General features: G+C 44.8%; 1 protein-coding gene across 2 annotated transcripts in view; it reads right to left on the minus strand.

The window, feature by feature from the left end:
* LOC148018463 (thylakoid lumenal protein (Mog1/PsbP/DUF1795-like photosystem II reaction center PsbP family protein)) overlaps nt 1–25000 on the minus strand; it is a 136777-nt gene that overhangs the window by 88789 nt on the left and 22988 nt on the right. For both annotated transcript variants that reach the window (XM_087662175.1, XM_087662176.1), the window contains exon 2: nt 2651–2754. In XM_087662175.1, the coding sequence (XP_087518301.1) occupies nt 2651–2754 (104 nt within the window). The remainder of the gene's footprint in view (nt 1–2650; nt 2755–25000) is intronic.

A 25000-nucleotide genomic window follows, 5' to 3' on the forward strand; every position in this document is an offset into this window, starting at 1 on the left:
ATAAAGATAAACTTGATTTCCAAATAATGAACATGGAAAGAGCTGATATTGCTCTAGGGAGGGAGTGGCTATGGGGATTGGAACCATCGTTAAAACGTAGTTATCACCATAATACACTGGAATTTGAAAGGGATGGTAAGATTTTTTATTCAAGGTGAACATCAAGTATCTGATAATCCTTTGCTGTGTTCTACTGAAGTTCAGAAGCTGATAAAGAAGGAAGTTTGTGAGGTATATATGCTATGGTCTCTTCCTGTACAGAATACTTTTACTTTCTGTAATATAAAGCAACAATTTTCTTATGTTTGTGAGTTGAATGTTAATAATGAATTGAGTAGTTTGTTAGATAATTTTAAAGATGTGTTTCCTTCTGATTTACCAAGTGGTCTGAAGGATATCTAACAAGGGGATAGCATTGGGACGGTTTGAGGACAGGCTGAAATTGAGATGGGAAGCTAGAAAATGGCCATCCCATGTCACTATGCCATCTAAAACTGGTGTTGTGGAATGACAAGATCAGACCATATTCGAGATGGCATGTTCAAAGCTTGAGCAACAAGGGTTATCACACACCCTTTGGACTGACGTTGTATCTACTATGGTTTATATATGCAACAGCTCATCAACTCTTGCCTTACAAGATATATCTCCCTATCAGACTTTCTTCAAATGAAAGCCCTCTATTTCCCACTTACGCATCTTGGATGTCATGCCTAAGTCCATGATGATAAGAAAAAGAGGGGGAAACTCAATGCAAAGTCCATGTGGCAGGTATTTGTTGATTATAGTCACATAACTGAAGGATATAGCCTCTATGTTCCCGATTCCAATAAAGTGGTGGTGAGCCAAGATGATGTCTTCAATGAGTCCCTTACTACTTCTATAGACACTTCCCTCAATGGTGCTATGCATGTGGATCCTCAATGATTTCCCCTCCCTCCCCCACCCTCGGCACCGCCCCTTCCTTCCACATTACCTCTTAGCATCCCTTCCTCTTCTTCAGCACTCCCACCTCCCCATCCCTTGCCTCCCCCTCCTCCAACAACCTACAACCTCTACTACCCCTAAGTCTTCTTCAAGGGACACTCCACCGCCAAAGGGGGAGCTTCCTTCCCATGATGAGGGGGAACCACTTTTTGATACAAGTGCACCACAGGTACTAAAGACCCCTCAGCCTCCCTTGCAGGATGAGCAGCCATATGATTTCAACGGTTGATGTAGGATTCTTGGGTTACCTCTTTCCCAAAGACACCAAAGGGCCCTCGTCGATCAGCTAGACTACCAAAGAGCAGTGGTTGTTCACTATATGTAAACTATGCCCTTATGACCCAAGTCTTCGACGACTAGGAGCCCACCACCCTTGATATGGCTCTTGCACAGCAGACATGGTGTTGTGCTATCCAAGATGAGCTCAATCCAATCGAGCAGATGGGAGTTGGTTTTGCCTCCCTTGAGGTGGAAAGTTATTGGTGTGAAGTGGGTCTAGATGACTAAATACCTATCTAATGGCACCTTGGACAAGCATAACACAAGGCTTGTTGCTAAGGGTTTCACTCAAAAGGTTGGCTTGGATTACTTGTCTTTGCTCTGACGAACCAAATGTCTACCATTCGGACCCTATTACCTCTTGTAGCCCCACATCACTCATCCATGTATCAAATGGATGTGAAGTCCACGTTCCTTAACATCCTATGGGGGGAGATTTATGTGAATCAACCCCAAAGTTTCAATGTGCCTGCCGGCGAGGAGGAGCATATGTACCACTTGCATAAGACTCTCTATGGCGTGAAGCAAGCCCCTAGAGCTCGGTATCAGCATAGACCACTTCTTCCTTGAGCATAGGACCCCAATCTCTCCTTTTGTGCTGGAGGGTCAGGATTGTATTCTCATCATCCTTTACACCAATATGAACATGCATTGTTTTGCTACATTGAATGCTGGAAAGCTTCCACAGCCTTCCAAAAGGCTGGTCAAAAAAATACTCAAGCCATGCTGCTGTCTCTAATCACTCTCTCAGCCAAAACAAAGCGGTTCCCTGCTCAATGAACTTCACTGTAATGGGCATTTGTGAAGCCTCTGCTGACTTCCTTTTATTTACAGAAACATTACATTCTAGCAAGCACTTATCACTCCCTTCACACACTTAAGTTTATTATCCAGAAGTTACTATGATGCACAAGCAAGCATACTTCTACTTGTAATTACAGCTTTGATAAACCCACTCTACACTTTTGCTGCCTACTCAAATCTTACAAAGCTTCTAGGCTCTAGCAACCTCCAATAGGAAAAACCTATATGTCCGTCCTTCATCACGTGTTCTTTATAGTACTAATGTGGAATAGGCTGAGTTTTATTTTACTTGAGAAAACATTTTCCAACTTCAACAAAATGCTAGATCTAGTTTTAAGCATACGTTTTCTAGAGCTCCTAGATGTCTTGTAAGTATATTTGCATTTCAGAAAAACTTCTACAACTTCAAAATCAAAATGGAAGAGACGAAGTTATCCACTTATGTACAAATGTTCTAGCATGACTAATGGTTCTAAAACATTTATTAGAGGCCCAAGTAAAAATTTTGCCCATTATTACAATCAAAGCATGTTAATTCATCCAATTGATCACTGGTTTTTTTGTTTCTTGTTAAGTTTACCTCTTCCCAATCCTCAGGAACTTTGAATGAGTAAGGAATTATTGGGCTCCAGCCAACGCCATGACCACCAGACTTAGCATCCGGTCTACGATATGTTCTAAGCCCTAAAACCCCACCCCGAAAAAAAAAACATGTCAGTCCAACAATGAAATTGCTCATTTATTCAAAGTAGTTTTAGACATTCAAAGCTACCTTACAAGTTACAATACATAGCCTTGAAATGTCAAGTCTAAAAGAAGACTTGTCATCTAATACTAGAGAGACTCTCTTAATGCTCTTAAAAACATGAACATTGAACTACAAGTGTGCACTCAAAGCTATCAGGCAAGGTGAATAGAGGTCTTAGATCAATGAAGACAAATAATTAATGCTTTTTAGTTTAATAGGAGAGTTGCCATACACAAACTTACAAAATCTTCAAATGCAAAAAACTTGAATAAACAAAATGTGCATATCTCAAGCAAAAGACATTGAGAAGATTTTGAATATGCCACACTTTTTAAAAATACTTTGTTAGCATTGAAAGAAGATTGAGACAAATCATGCTGGTGCAATGCTTCAAATTACTACTAGTTAGCTAGTTTAAAAGTGGGTGGCATGTTGTCGTGTGGTGATCTTAACTTCCAAGTAGTGCTCTCTCCTTTTTTTTCATAAAGGGTAATTGTATTAATTACCAAAACATAATCTCAAAAGGACAACATGACCAATAATACAAAGATTCTTCTTTTTTTCATGAAGATAATTGAATTAAATAGCAATATTTACATCAAAACATTAGGTCAGTTAAGAAAAGCAGAATAGACACAAATCAAGCCAAAAGGTCTCCAAGACCATAACACACAAGAATCACATAGAAAGGATTGTTGGAGTGGAGTAAACAATATCCAACCAAGGAGCAGCAATGTCAAGAAGAACTAGGTCCACTGAAACCATACAGGAGATCTACCATAACAATGAACCGCAAACACAGGCCACATGACCATGGATACCCGAGGCAGAATCAAAAATGAAAGCATTCCGAGTACACCAAATGCACAATGCCCAACAAAGATCTTTCGGACATGGAGCACTTCTCCCGTTGGAAGACCCCCAATGAGCAACCGCCACATAAACACTTTTCCTTGATACGGGACCTTAGACTTCCAAAGTTGGATAAATCTTTCCCGCCACTTCTTTTTACTATCCCTACGATGCCATAACCTATTCACTTTCCCCATGACCCATCTCTTGCCTTCTACCATCTGATGATATATCTGATTAGCTGACATTTTCCCAAAATCATCAAGAAGCACAAACATCCAATCATGCCAAGGATCCAATGGTTGTACTGCAAGCAAAGGAAAGAACCTCTGAAGACTGTCCTGTATGGACGACCAAATGTCCGTGTATCTACGAGGCACCCTAAAGTACTAACAAATACCTCTCTCTCTCTCTCTCTCTCTCTCTCTCTCTCTCTCTCTCTCTCTCTCTCTCAATCAATAGGTAATTGTATTAATTGCAAAAAAGGTACAAGATTACAAGATGCAAGATGGCTCTAAGCCATCATACACATTTTTTTGAAGAAGTACAAAAGTCACACAAGAAAAGAACAGAAATGAGCACAAAAATCAGCCCAGGGCAAGGTAAACCCATGAAACATTTCACCTTTGGGCAAGTCCCAAGTGAAACGCAAAGTGACACGATTGAACAGTATATGTGATATAGTTTTCTTTATAAATAATGAGATGCAACTTACATATTTATACCATGCAAACCCTTTCATGTCAATAAATGATGTCTATCATATATGCAAAGTGTTTAAAAACACTCAAAAAAGCACAAAAAAACAATTTTCTTTCATTTAAACATCTTGTTTCAGTCAGCCGTTTCACTCTAGGCATTTCGTGTTTCAGTGAAATGTTTCAGCCGTTTCGCATTTCACTGCCAATGAAACGCGTTTCACAATTACCATGGGGCAGGGTCACTGAGGAGACTGCCCAATGCCAAGGTACTAAATCCTCAGGGAAAAAGGAGCACTAACGACCAGGAAGGGCTATCGTATGGGCTTCCACATGCAAAACAAACCCACCCCCCATGGATTTCAGTGTGCAAGCATGATTTTCAAGATATCCATGATATGGCAGTATGCATAGAGTCTTTCTTTCACGGCATAAATGGGAGTGGCAGGTGAGATCCTTCAAAGCAATATTAGACTAAGGCAACAATGGCAAAAAGTAAGTGAGCATAGGAAGCATAATGGTCTATGCCACTTTAAGGCATACATGGAAGGGCCAATCTTGAGATTTCCAATAAACAAATTTGGCTTCTAGTTTTTGCGAGAGCCATTTCATCAAGTGTTTGGGCTGCACATCCACTCCCAAGGGATAGAAAAGATGCCTAACGATGTCTCCCTCTGCTAAACAAGCACACCCTACCATCCCAAATCCAGTAAATTGGAGCCCATGGAAGCAATAAGGGATGATTTGACAACATTAATGCACAAACATTGCATTTCCAAACAAATTCCAAACATCCGAAGCCTTGTGAAGATTAGAAGCATCCGCTTTCAAAACCATGAAGGTGTCATCAACCAACACCTGACCAACAAAATGCTAGGGGATGAAGGAAGGGATAAACTAGCTAGTTATCTTATATCAGCAAGATGCGACAACATAGAAAGAATGGGGTGTGCAGCAAGTGCAAAAAGAAGAAGGCTCAGAGGACAGCCCTAGCGAACCAAGCATGCAAGGGAAAAGGGCTCAATAACTCCACCATTGAGTATAACAAAAGATGTAGCCCCCACACCAGTAGTATAGATCAACCTGGACATACAAGGCCCAAAGCCCATGGCTTGCATGAGGTCCACAAGAAAAGACCACTCTAGGAAATCAAAGGCCTTTTCCAAGTGAAGTACCAGGACCACCTCTTGCTATGTATGTCACAGATACTCAATGGACACTTGGGCATTTAGGAGCTTAGCCTCTTGATAAGACTGCAGCTGAAAACACTGTATAAGTCTGGCCAGCTTTGCCCATAACAAGACCAAGAAAGTATCATGAGGAGAATCAAGCAATAGTAGGCAAACCAAGTCTAGGGTGTCCTCCACAACATGCAAGCTTGACAAAGTGAGAAGGCATTGTGCACATAAAGTCCCACAAGCCACAAAACCTCTCCTTCAAAAACAATTTCCACCACTATAAAGCAGCCATGCACATCATTCTTGATAAGAACAGGCTGAAGTTTCACATGCACCACCACAAGGACACCGGAGTAGTATAGTGCTCCGCATAAAAAAGGTAAAAACCCTCACAATCCAAAGTGCAATCAGCCTCGTCATGACTTTTGTGCTCAATAGCACACAACACATCCCAAGAATTCTGATGCAAAATGCGTCACATGTCATGTTGCTACTACGAGAACAAATTCACACTCTAGTAGACATTGGAAATCTGCCAGGGGCCGCCAGGGCACAACATGCACCAAGCGGCGGTCAAAAAACAAACGTAGCTTAGCCAATAAAGCATCCCGTATATGAGCAGAATGCAAGAGCACCTCATAAAAGCCCCTACGGCCTACGAAAATTTCATCCACACAGTCAGCTTGTATCAAAGAGGCCAGCCATTGACGGAGGACCCGGACAAGCATGGGGATTCTACATATGAAAAATAGTATGACACCGTTTTCATACAAACCAAAAACTGAGCACAGCACAGCCTTAGTATCCACATTAGCATTGGAAAGATTTTGGTGAGCATAATCACCCAATAAAGTATTCGAGAATTCAGACAACTGTTCCCAATCCAACTATTGGGAGTCGTCAGAGACAGTGGCTGCTTGTGCATAAGAGCGGACAAGAGTGTGCACTGGAGTAGAAGCCTCCACAAAGTCCATAGGTTCATCGGAAGCATCTTTAGGACATTTGCCTCCTGCTGATTATCCCAACAGGGCACCATTTCTTCTGTACATGAAACCATCTCCTCATAGTTAGCCACACAATCCAGGGCCACTGCAACCTCTGGTCAGTCCACATGCACAGTAGCAGGCCCAACCATGTCGGCTGTTCCCCTCTCCTCTCTATGTTTCTCTATCTCTGCCAGACTCCTGATATGCTCAGCCCTGCACACAGAGGTAGGGCAGGTTTGTGCTGGCCTGTAGGCCTGATCTTTTGTCTCTATCTCTGTCGCGCTGCAAAGTTGCAACTGCAGTGTCTGCCCTGCCCTGCCCTATCTGTGATAGTGCCCTGCTGAAAACCTAACTGCCACGCATCCTAATCTGTCTGTGACAGTGCCTGCACACCACCTGTCCTGCCCTGTCTGTGACAGCATGTTGCCTTGTCTGTCCTAGTCTGTGACAGCCTGCCGACGAACCAATTGTCTGCCCTGCCCTGTTTGTGGCAATGCCTGCTGAAGACCTGACTGTCCTTCACTGACTGTACTGCGCCCACCCTGCCCTGCTCTCTCTCTCTCTCTCTCTCTCTCTCTCTCTCTCTCTCTCTCTCTCTCTCTCTCTGCATCACAGCCTGCCCTGCACACAGCAGGAACAGGCGAACGATAGGCAGCAAGCTGAAGAGCAGGCAGGTGGCACACAAGCCCCAAGCCCACACAAGCGCAGGGAACACTGATCAGGTAGGGAAGATCTGGCATAGAGGAGCAGCTTTTATCATGTTCGACCCTCTCTCTCTCTCTCTCTCTCTCTCTCTCTCTCTCTCTCGGGGCAGCCGGGTGCTATATCTTGCCCTTTGCTACTTTCCCCCACAAGGGTCAAGATATGCCATCGGGGAGCCCTAGCAACAGGAGGGAAAGGGGAATGGAGGAGGAGAGCTCCCTTTCACAGACTTATCAGATGAGATAATACACTATTCCAGACAGGGAGAGATTCTCCTCGTAGGAGATTTTAATGCTAGGACACAAAGCAGATGGTGTGACACACATGATTTTGAAGTGGTTACAACACTCAGGATCCATCTCCAGTGGTCGTCACTCTCCGACACTGCATTGCTCTGCCCTTCAGCATTCTGTATACTCTCACATTCACTTACAACATTCATTCACTTCAAAGTTTATTCTCTCTCTGTTTGTCTCTGTGTGTGGGTTTTTGCATTTTGCGTTTAGGGTTTGTGGTTTACTTATCTTTGTTTGAGTCTTTGTGTTTTAGTCTTGGTCCTACATGCTATGTTTGCTCAGTGCAAACCCTAGCATATCTTCATAAGCATCATCTAACCAGCCTTCCTTCCATGGATGGCTGGTAAATCCCTGATTGCAACTTAATTTCAGCAGCAAACAATAAATGCAAATCTGAAAATACAAATTTACCTACTGATCTTGGACAATGCACTCCTGATTAGCCCCAAAATTAGTGCCCCTTTCAGTATTTCTTTAGCTTTATTGAAGAAATTTTGATTTACAATGGGATTCTCCTGATCCCCTTCGCAATCCAAACTCCCCTTGCTATCCAAGGTGACCAGCAAGTCTTCAAACTAATTTGCCCCTTGATTCGGGCACTTAATTGGCCTTCACCCACTTCATACACAATGAAGATGTCCCAAATTCAATAGCTGGCTAGTCCTCCACCTGAATTTAGCTGAAATTCACTTCAGTCCTGAAAACTCCAAGTCTTGGAGCTCCAATATCTGGCACACTTCCTGAGGCTGCTACAAACCCTAATTTATGCTGTAAATTAGGGTTTACAAAAGAGAAGTTTGTAATTTCTCAACCTCCAAGGGTCTGAATGCTGAGATCTTCAGAGCAAGACTCTGAAATGGTTGCAAGATGAGAGAAAAAGCCGTAAAGAGAAAAAATTCAGAGTTTTGTCGCGAAGAATGACTGAAAATCAATCAAAGGCAGCTACTGCCCTGCTACAACAGCTTGTAAATGCAAAGAATTGAAGAGAATTAGTCATTTACTGCTACTTCCCTATCTCAACAGCTTGTAGATGCTGTCACCTGCTGTTGATTGATTGGTCTTCTCCTGCCCCTGGCTGCCTGAGAAGGTCCTACAATGGCTGCAAATCAAACCAGCAACATCTTCTCCCTCTCTCTTGCAGGTTGAATCCACTAAAAATGCGTCTCTCCAGTCCCTAAAGACGTTTTTCAATCAAGCATGGGCATTTTTGACAAGTGGCAACCTTACCAAATGGTTTTTCCAGCATTTTTCATAATTAAATATTAATTTTCAGTCTTTAAATACTGAAAATTAATCTAATAATTATTTCAGTGCACTGAAAAATAATCTGACTGGCCAATAATTTAATTGGCTAGGCATCTTCCACTCCTGAGTGTCTCTGTGCTATCTTTGACCATCAAATTGGTATTAGGTACCATTAAACGACACTCCTCTACTGTCACTAACTAACACTTATGGCCAAATAAATGACCTAGGCCAACAACTAGCACCACATACAACCAAGTACTTGTGTGGCGTAACTTATAGCAACTTCTGCCTTTGGCATCATGTGATTTCCTCGGGTCCCGAGCTCATAAATTTACTCTAACCCCAATTGCACCTCACATGTGCAACATTTACTTAATCATATAATTAAAAGTGAATCCACGTGTTAAGTGAGGTTTCAAAAATACATGTCCTCATGACAGCCCTCCCCCTTGAAATCCTTGCAATCCTCCTCGATTGCGCTGCCAAATCCATCAAAAGCAAAGTACTACACTCGAATTTCCATAGGGCATCATAGTTAACATAACATTGCGTGTTGTTGTTCAACCATTCCATATGCCCAACATATGCTGAAAACTACCAACCAACATAACATAACATAACACTCACAAAGAATCTCAAAAACATTGCCAAATTATCATGTGACATATCCATTTCTTATGAGCTCAACTCATTTGGCAAAACCAAACCATAGCATAGCATAACCAAGCATAAACTATGGCTAAAACATCAGTGGCATCATAACATATGTTGTTGTGCATGGAACTAGATGTAAACCATTGAAAACTCAGCATAATCTGATCATAAACTGATCACTTGTTGTTGATCTGAGAACTAATCACAAACTGCTGCAAATGTGACCCCAAACTTATCACAAACTCATTGCAAGAACTGACTAGCAATCAATGCAAAAACTGATGCAAAATTGATCCCAAAAGTGACCATAAACAATTCTCAATCTGATCAAAAACTGAGTTGAATACCACTAAATATTAATGATCATACGCTGAAAACCAATATTCGATAATCAGCCCCTAATGATCATTAACTAATGCTACACCAACCATAGCCAATGCCATACCAACCATAATTGATTATACACCGAGCATAGCGGATGCAAATGTACAATTTCAGAGCTCTAGTGAAAACCATACTGATTTGCATACCAAACATAGTGACTAGTACACTGAATAGTGATCTGGCAAATATACTGTTCAGCTACAATACCCTGAATGTATGTTGAATACATTCAAGATCCACTACTTCTAAAGCTGTCCATTATTGAGGAGCGCAGGTGCTAGCTCCCTCTCAAGCATCAGGTAATACTCTGGACCTTTGCTCTACTGAACATGATTGAGCCCGAACTAAAGTCGAACTAAAGTCAGCTCTAACTGGAAAGCATCAAGGTAAAGCTACAACTGCTGAGGATGGTCTGCCAAGTCATCCTCCTCCATCCATTTCTTCTCCATTGGTGAATAATCCTGAAACTTCACCAAGTACCTTCTAGAATCCTTACCCCTAATATTCCTCTCTTTGTGTGCAAAAATCTCCTCTGGTACAATATTTCATCAAGCTCTTCAACCTCTGATTGAATTTCAGCAGATACATCCTCTGGCACATCTCCATGAAAAGGTCTAAGCAAACTCACAAGAAAGGCATTGTATATCCGTCAGTGTGGAGGCAATTTCAGCCAATAGCATGCATCATTGGTCCTCTTCAACACTTGAAATGGCCCATGCTATCTCATAGACAGCTTTGGATACAATCGCTCTTTTTCCTTCATCTTTTTCAACCATGCCTTTTCAAATCGCAGCAATACATAATCGCCCTCTGCAAAGTTCAAAGCACGCCTATGACGATTAGCTGCTCTCTTTTGCTTATCCTCTGATCTTTGAAGCCCATACTTAACCTTCTGATAAGCTGCATCCATGCTTTCCACATAGCGATCAAACTCAAAGATCTTATCTTTTGTGTGCAAAATAGAGGGTACTTTCTTACCACCCTCTACCACCTCAAAAGGAGCCTTACAAGTGGAACTATGTATTGTGTTGTTGTATGCAAACTCAACCAAGGGCAAATACTACTCCCATTGTGTCTTGTCGTCTAAAACATACCACCTCAAAAAATCTAACACTGTTGCTTCCTCAAATTGACCATCTGTCTGCGGACTGTCTGCGGATGGAAGGATGATGAGAAGTTCAGTGTGATACCCATATTCTCAAACAAGCCATTTCAAAATAAACTCGTCATCCGCGGGTCTCAATCACTAATGATCAACTCTAGCATACCATGATACTTAAAGATATGTTGCAAAAAAAATCGTGCCATATGATCAGCCTAAATTTTCTTCCTCTCCGGAATGAAATGGGCTTGTTTGCTAAACCTACAAATGATAGTCCATATCCCATCATTCCCTATAAGTGTCTTAGGAAGCTCAAAAATAAGGTCCATTGCAATGCTCTGCCAAGGCCTATCTGGAATAGGCAAGGGCTGCAACAAATGCCGCATTTTTGCCTATCATGCTTTATCTTCTCGCATACAATGCATGTCTTAACAAACTGTTCTACATCATACCTCAAAGCTGGCCAATAAAAGAAATGCTCCACTACCTTGACCGTGGCATCAATACCTCTATGTCGTGCATACGAAAGAGCATTACTTTCAGTGATAACTCTAGGCCTTAACTGTTTTGTGGCACACAGCCGTCCATGCATCATCAAAAATCCATCTCTTACACAAATGTCCATCCCTTTGGCCATTGCAAATCTGATCATAAACATTAGCAAAGTTCGAATCAGCAACATATTGCTCTTTCATGGCATCCAACTCAGTGTAATAAACTATATTGACAGTCCACAACTGATTTTTTTTTCTTTTTTTTTTTGCAAATAAGTGTGGCTAATTATATTACTTCAAAAAAAAACTTGAATACAAAGAAGTGCTCATGCTCAATAGACCAAGCTCGAGCTGGTGAAAGTCGTAGATACATCGTATATACAAGCCTCTCAAGGCGGTCTGGGGGGGATAGGGGCAAGAAGCCATGGAGGGCGGGTGTATCACCATCTGGGGCTACATGTCTGCATCACGAAAAACAAGTCCTGGCAGCCCCAAGTGCGCATGCAATGACCTCAAAGCTCCTGACGAGCCCTGGACTCGCCCTGCACTTGATCCCATCAGCCTCGAAGGGAGTGGATAATGAAGGTCCATAGCTCTGCTAAGGTCGCCTGTACTGAAAGTCTCTCTCCGCCGAAAGCCACCTAACACCACCTCTTCCAGATATGCCAACCAGTAAGACTCCATATGATTTCCCATACCTCAGAGCGGTCTGCTATGGGCTCCAGTACCTAGCGGATGGGTAGAGCCTCTAAACCCACCACTGCGCATGACCCTGCCTCAATAATGAATATCATATCCTGCATCCTAGCCTCATACAGAAGGTGACGGCCCTAGCTGACCACCTACCAACAGAAAGCACCCCAAGAGATTTATCCAAGGCTGGGTGCTATGTGGCGCAGGATGCAGCATACTCCTCTCCACACGAACTGTGCCGCCTCACACGACCAAAGGCAGTGCTTTGGGTTTTCCATAGACTGCTGTGTGCAACACTTACAAGCTTCCTCCTTCTGCATTTGGGCAAGCCAGCTTCCCACCGCCAAGCCTCCATGTGCCACCCGCCAAAAAAAATACGATACCCTCCTCGGCCTTCAGTTGTCCCATAGGAAGCGCCAAAAGGTCTGTCGGAATGGCTCCGTGACGCTGTGCTCCGCCCAATGCTTGCTACGTGACGGCGCCCAATCCATGTCCTCTTACATTAGTACGTGTCAGCAAATCCTGGCAGTGTACTCTAGGAACCTCGGTGGCTTCTTGGCAATCGCAGTGGCCGGCCAAAGCCACTCTCCCGGATCCCACTCGAGCTCATCAAGTGGCCTTCCTTCCCACATCCAGAGGCGCCACTCCCTAAGCTCCTGCCAAAAGACTAAAGGGTCTAGCCGCCATGTCTTTCTCTGAAGGCCAACCACCCGGATCCTCTTCCATGGAAGGACAGCTATCCCCTCGTCCTGCTGCCCTCTGTCAAGAGCCAGACGCCCCCCCTCCTACACTGTGAAAAAGGTCCCAGGTGGAGCGCCACCCACTCTTCCTGCCACCTGTAGGGGGATGCATGCTGGTGAAAACCTAGCGGCCCATACCTCCCCAGGCTCTATCGACTCTCAGATCGGGGGAGCAAGCCACTCCTAAGGTATCGCTGTGTCTATCTCCCCTCTCCTCAGCTCCACTCCTCGCTGGCAGCCTGCTACTTGCTTCAGCACCTCCTCGTCCACCATCCTGTACACCTCCCGCCATGTCTTGATGATACGAGCCGGGCCACCCTCCCAACTAGCCCACTACATGTGGGAGTGCTTGCCAATCTGTGCCCCTTCCGGTCCTTGACCTGGGGATTCCAAATCACCGGTTGACGGTCTATCTCCTCCTAGCAGCCTGGGGGTCTCTAGATTAGGGCTTTACGAAGGCCCTGCCACACGCGGACCAAGCTGCGTAGAAAGGGTGACCTGGGCTGACGTGAAGATCCATCTCAGGAACGGCCTCCACTCACCGCCAAGCCTCAGTCTACAGTCCTGAAGACCCTCCTGCAATAGGACCTTCCACGTCTATCCTCCCAGTGTGAGCCCACGGACTACTAGCTTGCCCAGGAGGGCAATACTCTGATACTCTGGGTCTATGATCCCAAGCCCTCCCTCCGACTGATCTCGTATAATGGTCGCCCACGCCACCTTGGCCCTAGAATCCCTGGAGTAGTCTGACCCGGCGAAAAGGAAATTCCGCACTAGGCGGCGAAACTGCATTACGCAGGAGGAGAAGAAGCACCAATACGAGGCGATGTACCAAGCCGTCGCTAGGAGGACTTGGTTAACTACCAGGGCTTGGCCGACTAGTGAGAGGCAAGTCATGCTCTAGTAGATCAGCTTCCTCCGAATAGAATCGAGGACTGGAAGAAACTGTTGGGCGAGAGTGATGTCGAGTCCCACCTGGAACCCTAGGTACCGGACGGTCTATCCTCTACTCACCCATCTAAATCCCAGGTGGACGTCTCGCTCCGTGCTAGAGTCCGAGTATGTGAGGAAACTAACCGACTTTCGCCAGTTGATTTTTGCTCCCGATGTAGAACAGAACACCTCTATGTAGAGCACTGTATAATCTGCATACTCTGAGTCTAACATCTCGGTCTCCTCTCTTACTGGAAGTCGAAGGCCACGTAAACTGCTCACACGTGACCTGAGGAAGTGAGACATTGCCTCTGCAAAGAGAAGGAACAGGTACGGAGCCAAGGGGCAGCCCTGTCGAACTAATCTCTCTAGCCGAAACATCTCCCCTCGCCTCCCTCCTATGAGAACCTTGCTGGTGGCTGATCTGTGAAGTGCAGAGACCCCGAAAATCCAAGCCTGGGGGAAACCCAACCTCACCATGGTACCCTCTAGGAAATCCCAATCCACCCTATCATAGGCTTTCTCAAAATCGAAGAGTAGTACAGCCAGTCTTTGCCCACTCTACTGGGCCCACTCTATCGCCTCAAAGAAGGTGAATACATTGTCCGAGATGCTCCTATCCTGGACAAAGCCTGTCTATGTGTCATGAATGATGTCTAGAAGCAAGGGGCGTAGTTGCCTACCAATCATCTTTGCCAATGCCTTATAGGCTACTGACAATAAGGTGATCGGTCTCCATTGCGAAAGCTCCAACCGATCTCCCCCTTTGGGTAGAAGACTGATAAGGTCTGCCGATAGACTCCCTGGTATCTATCCTAAAGTGAAAATCTCTTGAAAGGCCATCAGTAGGGGGTCCTTCACCACTTTCCAAAAGGTAGTGAAGAAAGCCTTAGAGAGGCCATCATCTCCCGAGCATTTCTGCCTGTCCTATGTATGGAAAGCCTCCTCTAGTTCCTTCTCTATGAAGGGGGCTAGGGAGAGCATCCCATCTCCTCTGTGACGAGGGACGGAATGTTATCCCAGACCTGCTGTCTACATCTCTGTCCTCTAGTTGAGGCTGTCTCTTGCTGGAAGAGGCGACTATAGTAGTCGGTGGCAATCTCCATCACCTCATCTAAGCTAGAACGGGTTCTCTCATACTGATCTTGGAAGCTGCGTATCTACTCTCCTGAGGTGCGAGGCTGGTGCACCTAAAAAAACTCCTTGCACATCGTGTCCCCTTCCGCGCTCAAAAAGCTGCTAAAGTGCGGAAAGAGAACTCAAAGCGCCTATCCTCTAGACCAGCAATGGCTGCTCGCGCAGGCACCTCCTGTGCATGGAGTGGATCCCTTGGTGCCTCCTATAATAATCTCTGCGTGGCTGCAAGGTCCTATCAGAGTGCTCTCTCCTCCTCCCAACTCTGCTACCTGGCCTGGATGGCTGCCTCTTGGCAGATTCTGCTCGACTCAGCTAGGGCCTCTGCAACCTCCTTTGCGATCTGTCCCCTCCTTGCCCACTCTCTGGTCCAAATCTGCTCTATCTGTCTCGTCACCAACTCCCTCCTGTAGATCGAGTCAAGATCCGACAAGATCGTGTATCTAGGGCAGATGCTGGGGGATCTAGTGTCAAGAGAACCGGGCAATGATAGAACAACGTGGTGCCCGCCAACTGCCCAATCTAGCCTCCCTGAGAGTCTCCCCACTCTCCCACATAAAACCTATCCAACTGCTCCAACAAGACTCCACCTAGCCACCTATATCCCCAAGAGAAGTCCAGCGACCTCTCCCTCTTGTGGAAGGCACCCCGGCCAAGCCCTGGTAGTTTCTCCCTCTGCCCTACTGCTCCTTCGAAGCCTCCAGGTTGTTGAAGTCTCCTCCAACAATCCAGGAGTCCACCTCTGGGAGTCCTTCCGTGATCTCCACCCAGAACCTGCTGCGTGCCCTAACCTCTGTAGGGGCATAGATATTAAGAACTCCAAGGCACAAGTTCCCAATATCCAATCTGATTCATAGCACCCTCCCTGCCACTATCATCCTGTAGTCTCAAACACAAGCAGTAAGACTCGGACGTGGAGGGCGGTGGGATGTAGAGGGCAGTGGGTGTGGGGGCTGTGGAGACTCAGGAGAGGTAGTCTGTGGCACCGGTGGTGGATATGGAGGGGCTGCGGTCCTTCCGGGTGGAGCGGGCACGCTTTGGGGGGGAGCAAAAGGGGGAGTGCTCTGCCGAGGGGGCGTCGCACGCCCACCTGCTCCCTGTTGCCGAGGCTGGGTCTGAGACTGGCTGCGCCCCCCCTACCGTCTCCCTCTCTGTCGTCTCTAACCCGTGTGAAACCATCAGCGTCCATCTGCGAGCCTATCGGCGGAGCCACCTTGACTCCGAAACACGTGTAACCTGCTGCATAATGCCCAAAGTCGTGGCAGCGCAGGCACTGCCCAGGTTGCACCGTCACAATGACCTACTGCCTAAAGGAGTTCCCACCCGCCTTAATCTCTAGGAACTCTGGAATATTCTTGACCTCTTTCACTGCCACCCGTACCTTTGGGACTCCTGCAAGTGTCACTAAATCCGCAAAGGATGCGGGAAGGATAGTGCCGAAAAGTCATCCAAAGTCTTCCACCAACTGGCGATACTCAATCACCAGGTCGGGGAAAAGAAGGGTGATCGGGTGCCAAAGAAACCTGTTGTGGAGTGCAAATGCCTTCACAATAAAGCCTTTGTACTAGGGGACCATGTGTATGACCCCTTCGTGGACGCATATGGTGAACTGACGAGTAACTCGCGAGCTGCGTCCACCGAGCTAAGCCGGACCATGAAGATCCCTTGGCCCAATTGGACTGCCTCCTCGATCTGCATTGTCCCGATGCGTAGCGTGGAGTGTAGCCAGTCCTAAAGCTGGGCCCTGGCTAGGGAATGTCCTACTACCTGACCATAAATCGTTTCCATTAGCTCCATCTCCTTAGCTCGGATGGCTAAGAGCTGTTCCTCAGAGAGGACTACGCGCAAGGTGTTTGACTGGCGGGCACTTACTGACTGTGCCGGCGTCTGACCAGAAGTTTCCATTGCGCGTCCCTATTGAAAAACATGCTGATCACACTTTTGAACTGCCGGAGGAGGGGCAGCGTTGCTACAAATGGAGGGAGCAATCGAGGTGGAGTGGGGGTGGTGTGCGATGTCGATGAAGAGGGGGGAAAGGGGGGGGGGGGGTTTCTATTTTTTTACGTTGATGGAGGCACCAAGCACCACAAAAGATGTTTCCAGACTGAAGTCGCACGGGCGAGGGACCTGGAGCTACCAGTTGAAAGCAACGGGGGATAGCACAAGAGTTGGGGGGGGGAGGGTGTGTTTTTGGGCGTTAGATTTGGGGGATGCAGAGGGGTCAGAAAGAGGGGAATAACAGAGAACGTTAGGTTGGACGTCTAATTGGGGGTCAGCGCAAGATTTGGGGTTGGGGGGGGGGGGGGGGGGGGGGGGGGGGGGGGGCGGGCGGGGGGGGAGAAGAGATGGGCTTCAGATCGGAACCAAGGCGGAGGGAGGTTGGCGCGAAGAGGTGAACTTGGGGAGGGGAAACAGGTGTAGGGCAGTGCTGTTGAAAGCAGCACGATGGCACAAGAGTCTGGCAGGGGCGAGAGGCACAACGCGTCGTGGGAGGGGACAAGCGGATGGAATGGTTGGGTCATGGGGGGCACACTGTGACGAGTCAATGGGAGAGACGGGGGTTGCGGGAGCGTGGTGGCAGGTCAGCGATGACGGGCGACAGAGTGTTTCAAAAATGATCGCGCTTCTTCCTGTTCGACAACTGAAGTTTACGTGGCACTGCATCACTTTTCCCACTCTTTCTCTGCGATCTGTTCTTGTTTCCAGCCCTATTTATCATATTTGACCTGATTTTCAGCTTTATTTTAAGATTTATCATTTTTCTCAACCTTTGACTCTTTGACATGTGACTTGGCATCATCATTGTGGAATCCTGCATCCTTTCCATGCGGCAATGTGTCGGTTGTAGTAGCAATTTCTATAAGCTGAGATATGCTGGAAACAATGGACTTAATGCAAAAATCTCGAATACCCTTTGGCAAACCACAAATATACTTCTCCACCTACTCATGGAGGGGTACTGTGCGATAAGAAGTAGTTGGCAGCAATGCATCCCAAAACTTCTAATTATACTGATCCAAGTTCTTGCAGTCTTTGGAAATCAACTAATTCCAAGCTGTTATGATATCTACTTCAAAGGTACTTGTCAACCAATTTAAAGCAAACATTTGCTTGAACTAGACCCAAGTGGTAGGTGACTTTTCTTGAATAAGAAGTGTAGACCACCACTGCAATGCATTTCCCTTCAAAAATGTGGCTGCCTTGCGTATCTTAGATGCCTCTATAAAGTTGCCTCTAGAATGGGCTGCATCAAACTGCGGAATAAAAATAAGTGCTTTCAACCTACCTTGTGCACCACTGAAAGGCTCAAACTTCACGCCTTTTGCCACCTTCATCATAGTCCTTCGGCAGACCTATGGGAGTCAAGTCATCATAAATGGGCTGCTGCAAAAAAGGGTGCATTGGCTGTACTTGCATAAAAACCAGCACTATTTGAAGCGCTTACATGACCAGCACCAAATCGTTGTGCTCCAATAGTCCCTAGGGGTGCCAATACATATCATATGGCCCGCTTTGTGCCTCAAGCATCATGCTTATGCTGCCATACATGGGATTAGGCATTCCACTTGCATTACCCGCATACATTGGGTGTTGTGAACCATACATTGGCTGCTGCATACCGTAGGGATTTGTGCCATACATTCCCGTATGCGGTGTCTATCCAATGATAGCATGAAAAATAGTACCACCACCAAAGTATCCTTACTGTCCCATGCTTGCATGTGCATAAGTGCCTTCTTGCCCATGTTCCCATGGATTGGCACTACCAAGTTGGCCATGCATTTGCACTTGCTACCCCACGGATACCAACTATTTGTACTCATCAAGCATTTTGGACTCTTCTAAAGAAGGCTTAGGCATTTCCTTCAGTTCTTGTAGTTGTCTCGAAGCTGTAGAAGGTGTCTTCTTCTTATACGATGGAAATGCCCCAAATTCAATGGCTCGCTAGTCCTCCACCTGAATTTAGCTTAAATTCGCCTTCAAACCTAAAAATTCCAAGTCTTGGAGCTTCCAATTTTTGGAACGCTTCCCAAGGCTGCTGATAAACCTTAATTTCTGCTGTAAATTAGGGTTTACAGCATAGAAATTTACAATTTCTCAGCCTCCAAGGGTCCAAATGCTGAGATCTTCGGAGCAAGGTTGTGAAATGGCTGGAAGATGAGAAAGAAAGCTGCAAAGAAAAAAAATTCAGAGTTTTGTCCCGAAGAATGACTGAAAATCAATCAAATGCAGCTGCCACCTCTCCTTATTGCCATGTCAAGTTTTTATGCATGTTTATAGACCTAGTGCTATTTGTTGTGTCTTGAAATTGTCAAATTCTCAATGAAAATAAAGATACATAAATTCACTGTGAAAATATATTATGAAGTTCTTGCAATCCTTGGGAATACAAATCTGATTGTCATTGCTATCACCCTACAAATAGCTTATCAAGTCAAGTGTTTCAAGAAAGTGGCAATGGCTACCTCTCACATAGCCATGCACGCTCTCACACAAGGATGTAGTAAGCTTACCGTTGAATCCGATTGTTGTAGTTCTCTTCCTCAAATCCTTCAATGGCTACATGATTCAAGGTGCTCGCTCAAGCAAGCTCCAACCTCCAACCTCCATAGCTGCATATGCTAGAAAAGAGAAGAGAAAAAGGAGGAGGAGAGAAGCTTCACCACGGTCCCTCACGCTCACACACACTCACACACTCCCTCTCTCATCCTCCCTCTCTCCCTCTCTCATGTACAAGAAGAAAGCAAAAGCAAGAATAAGAAGAGAGCTAGTTTGCTTGCATAAACACTAAGAATGATCTTATCCATTCACTTTTTGACTTTTATACATGCCCTTCTCCCCTTGGGCACCCAACCCTTTTCCATGACCGCTACCCTACCACAATAGCTTGTAGATGCAAAAAACTGAAGAAAATCAGTCATTTACTACTGTTGCCCTGTCTTAACAGCCTGTAGATGCTATCACCTGCTATTGATTGGTTCTCTCTTGTCCCTGGCTGCCTCAAAAGGTCCTCCAATGGCTGCAAATCAGACCAATAGCATCTCCTCCCTCTGTCTTGCAAGTTGAATCCACTAAAAATACCTCTCTCCAACCTCTAAAGATGTTTTTCAGTCTTGCATGGGCATTTTTGACAAGTGGCGACCTTCCCAAATGGTTTCTCTAGCATTATCCATAATTAAATATTAATTTTCAGTCTTTAAATACTGAAAATTAATCTAATAATTATTTTGGTGCCTTGAAAAATAATCTGACCGGCCAATAATTAAATTGGCTAGACATCTTTCACTCCCGAGTGTCTCGATGCCATCTTTGACCATCAGATTGGCATTAAGTACCATTAAACACCACTTCTCTAGTATCACCAACTAACACTTATAACCAAATGAATGACCTAGGCCAACAACTAGCACCAGATACCACCAAGTACTTGTGCAGCATAACTTATAGCAACTTTTGCCTTTGACATCCTATGTTTTCCTCGGGTCTCGGGCTCGTAAATTTACTCTAACCCCAGTTGCACCTCACATGTGCAACATTTACTTAATCATGTGATTAAAAATAAATCCACATGTTAAGTGAGGTTTCAAAAATACATGTCCTCATGACACATCAACTCTCATCATGTGGCGTCTGCTTCCTCCCATCTGGCATCAATATCTACACACCTGGCGTTAGCATCTAGGCTGTCATCGACTGCATTTAACAGTAGCTCGCACACCTTTGGCTTTTGCATTTTGCAATCAAGCTATCTTCCCAACATTTGAGGATTGCAATTCACTCCCTCGATAGCTCATGATCATCTTTCTCATTTCTGATGGCATCAAAGAACTGCGATTCGCTCTCTAAACAGTTGTCATTCACCTTCTGATGATTACTTTGATAGTCTACTACCCGAAGGACTGTGTTCTACTCCCATAACTATGCAAATTTCCAAGGTGTTGCCGCTTAAGTCAAACAGGACTGTGCAGTTATCTTTTGAGCTTCGGCTCTGCTATATCAACTTTTGTTCACATAGCATGATTCAACACTTCATAATCTTGTTTTCTTGTGTTTCTGAGTTTTTCTTCTCTCTCAATGTTTGCCGTCACACTGTGTTTCTCCCCGAAAATCCCAAAACACTAATTACAGCAAGTATGAAATTCACACAAACTGAAAATGCAAATGTTACCACTTTAATCTTCGACAATGGACAACCTATTGGCCCCAAAACTAGCGCCCCTTGCAGTATTTCTTTATTTTAAATTGCAAATGGATAAAGCACAACTAAGATTCACTAATCTCCTCCACTAATCCAAGTGCCTCCGGCTGTCATAAATGACCAACAAGCCTTCAAAGTTCAAAACAATTTACCTCTTGGTTTGCTTGGGGATCGGCCTTTACCCTACTCCTTGAAAGACAAATTGAACCCTAAATCTGATATCGGGTGGCTCCCCTCTTGAATCTCCCTAAAATTCCTCAATTTCAACTACTCGAATTCAAGTCCCACACCCTCAATTCTAAGCACACATCCTGAGGTGGTTGTCAAATCCTAATTTCTACTTTAAATTAGGATTTACAGCAAAGATTTTTCAATATTTCCACCTCTAATGACTCAAATTGTTGGATTTTGCTAAGATAACTTGCGAGATGGCTGGGGGACGAAAGAGAATGCTATGGAGAGAAATTTCAAAGTTTCATAACAAGAAATGCTAAAAATTTGATGCTACCTTGTTCAAACAACCATGGAAGCTGTCACCTATAGCTTAGGACCACCTCAAAGACTGTCGTCCCCTCCTGTATGCTATCACCTATACCATAATGACCTTGGGTTGTTGTCACTTGCTCTGGAGGGCTCCAAACTGCTATCACCTACTATAGGAATGGTCCTCGTGGCTGCAAATCACTTTAGCAGCATCTCCTTACTCTCTAACAAACTCCTCCTCTCTCACAATGGCTAGAATAGACTTCCATCGGCCCTCAAAAACGTTTTTCCCACTTGCATGGGCAATTTTTGCCACATGGCAACCTTCTAATCTCATTTTTCACCATTATCCAACTTATTAAATTAATTTTCAGAATACTATTTAATAATTATTTTAGTGCCTAAAGAACCTTTTGTACACAGCTCGAAGCTATAATGGGGGCTTTTTATTGCCTATAGACTAAAAGAGCATTAAAAATAATTCCACCAGCCAATAATTCACTTGCACCTCACATGTGCAAGTCACATTAGCACATTTGATTGAATTTTAATCAAATGCTAAGCAATGCACTAAAATCTCACCTCCTCATGACACATGTGCCCGTCCTAGAGGTGACCAACTCTCTAACACCTTTAGGGGCTTCGGGAGCAAAAACACAAGTGTATGCTGATAGAAAGGACCTTTAGCAGCATAAATACAGCCATCTATTGATAAGTAGAGCCTCCAAGAAGTAGGGTGACTGTTGTAGAAGGTGAGCCATTGTCTACAGCAGTGGCAAAAACACAAAATATAGAAGCAGCTCTCAGAATGTGATAGCAACAGCTTGTAGGAAATGAACAACTACTGGAGCTAATAGATGACTGCTCCAGGCTTTTTCGTGATTGCCTTGGCAGTGGGTCTCTGTGTGTGGTAGGGATCTGTTTGTATAGACTTTAGATCTTAGAGACATGACTTCTCATGCTTCTATCTTTTGACTAAAAAAATTTCATGATCTTAATAATGAGGCCATCCCCATAACTGAGTTTGGCAAAGTGCTTGATGAGGATCAGATCCTTAACTATATGAAAAAAACATTTTCAATGGCACCTAGACTAATAAATTAGGTTTGCCCCTTTTCTCCTAAGCAAAGTCTAAAAGCTTACACTTGCATGGCATCACCAAGAAGGTTATTTATAGACTTGCTCAATTTGTTTAATAAAGCTGTAGGGGTCATTGTTGACTTGGTACTTATCTAGTTGTTTTGCATCTAAGGGAATTTTTGCACGGTCTCTAATAGTGCCTAGAGTGTCTCCTATTCAAATAAGGATGGTTGGTGGGATGTGGTGGGTCCCTATACCTGCATATTAGAATGATCAAATGAGCATCATTGCACAAAATCCAAGAGGGAATCTTGTGATAAGCCTATTGTTCCTACATTCAAGAACATTCTACATATACTTTTCATTTCACTTGCATGATCACAAGTTGATATCTAGTATCATTGTTAAGATCCAATGGTCAAATGAAGGTGTTTGTCCCCTAACCTTGCAATACTTGGAGCTTCCTTTCCATGGCCTCCAGTATCATGCTTGAGATGTCAAATTTCAAAGCCCTCGACTGTTGGCTTGGAAAGAAAGTCTCTCCTGTGGTACAGGCCTCTAGACTGTGCCTTACTGTGAGCAGTCACTAAACCGGCTTGAAAGTCAAGGACCTCAATTGTGGTCGTTGTGAAGAAGACTGCTCAACCCAAGTGGCAAAGTTGTTGAATGAACAACAAGTTCACTCCAAGTTGGGAGAGAGAGTATATATCATTCAACGTAGCATGATTTGGGCCCTGGTTAGAAGTAAAATTGACACAACTATGAGCTTGAATCGTGATTGAGGAGTTATTTCCAACTCGAATGTGCTGGGATGTAGGGGCTTGAGAAAGGAAAATGTATGCGATGGGGGTCATATGATGGGTAGCTCCATTGTCCACAATCCAAGGAGTAGCTGAAGTACTTGTCTATGACGAGTGCGCCTTTGTAATCATCTCGTCAAGAAGCAACTCACAGATGTGGACTAGACTCATATCCTCAAATGTTTCTATGCTAATGATGTGGGCCTTTGCAAACTAGTTAGACAAGCCCTCTGGTGTTGAGAATGTTATCGACTATGATAACTGACTAGTGGCGGCGTGGGTCTTGCCACTGCCCCTGCTAAGGATTGCCACCAACCTGTCTCCCTTGTTGGGGGTTACCTTATTGAGGGGCAGTGGTTTGAGTCTTAGCTTTTGGTGCTATGTCTCGTACCTTCGATTGACACTCGTTGTCAAAATGGCTAGCCTTTTGACAATGTTGACACTCATGGTCAAAATGACGGGCCTTCTGACAATGTTGACAATATCAATTTTTCTTTGGTATATTCTGCCACCCGAGTTTTAGAGATGACTAGGATTTTCCTTGTGTCTCACTAGTTTGGTTTTGATTGGAATTTTAATTTTGTTTACCCTTTCCTTGTTGCCCCTTCTGAGAAGAAGAAATGAGAGCCCTCTTTGTAGAGGTCAAACTATGAAACTGATTGAATAGCTGAGCATAACGTAGTAGCTGACACTCAAATTCATAGAATGTGGCCATGGTGGATTGTGAGATCACACGCTGTACAAAATGGAAGTATTTCCTTGGTAGCTTGTTCAAAAACAATTTGATTTGATTGTCTGAGGACTTGGGAGCCCTCATGGTATAGAACTCCACGAGAAGGCGTCGATACCCAACCAACTTGACTTTCAAGCCATCTCGTTAGTCATTTTAAAGTTTTGGAGCTGATGATCTAGATTGATGTGATGGGCCTATCTTGAGCCACATAGTGATGAGTCAAGGGTGACCAACACTTAGATGCTAAGTCAAAATGCTGAAGATGTGTATGAAATTGAAGTAAGAGACCTTGCATCAACTCGACAATAGCGGAGATATTTCTAACCTTCCATGAGTGGACAACCTCGTTTGAAACAAGGGTGGGATTAGGTTGGGGTTTCAACCTTTGCACAAGATCCCATAGGTTCTAGGAGTCAAGGACGTCTCAAGTTTGACTAAGTAGTGAAGATCGACCCATTAAAATGAGTCTCATCATTGAAGGTATGTTTGGCTGATGAGGATGAAGAACCATGAGGTGTTAGATAAGTGGAAAAGGAAGAAGGCGGTGGAGTGGGTAAGGAGGGGGAGGTGGATGGGTAAAAATAGGCTAATAATGTCCAATGGGTGTTGATTGATGCGGAGGCACTAGAACATGAATGTTTCCATGAAGTGTGGTGGAGATGGAGACAGCGGGACATATAAGCCCTGTCCAATGGTCGACTGGGGCATAGCAAAATGACCAGAAGGCCCACTAGGTAATGCCATGGGGGCAAATTGTGGTACCAAGTGATCCACACTTGGGTGAGGGTTGGGG

Source organism: Lygodium microphyllum, chromosome 21 (assembly GCF_053477565.2).
Source record: "Lygodium microphyllum isolate KBCC chromosome 21, Lygodium_microphyllum_v1.1.10, whole genome shotgun sequence".
Classification (NCBI taxonomy): Eukaryota; Viridiplantae; Streptophyta; class Polypodiopsida; order Schizaeales; family Lygodiaceae; genus Lygodium; species Lygodium microphyllum.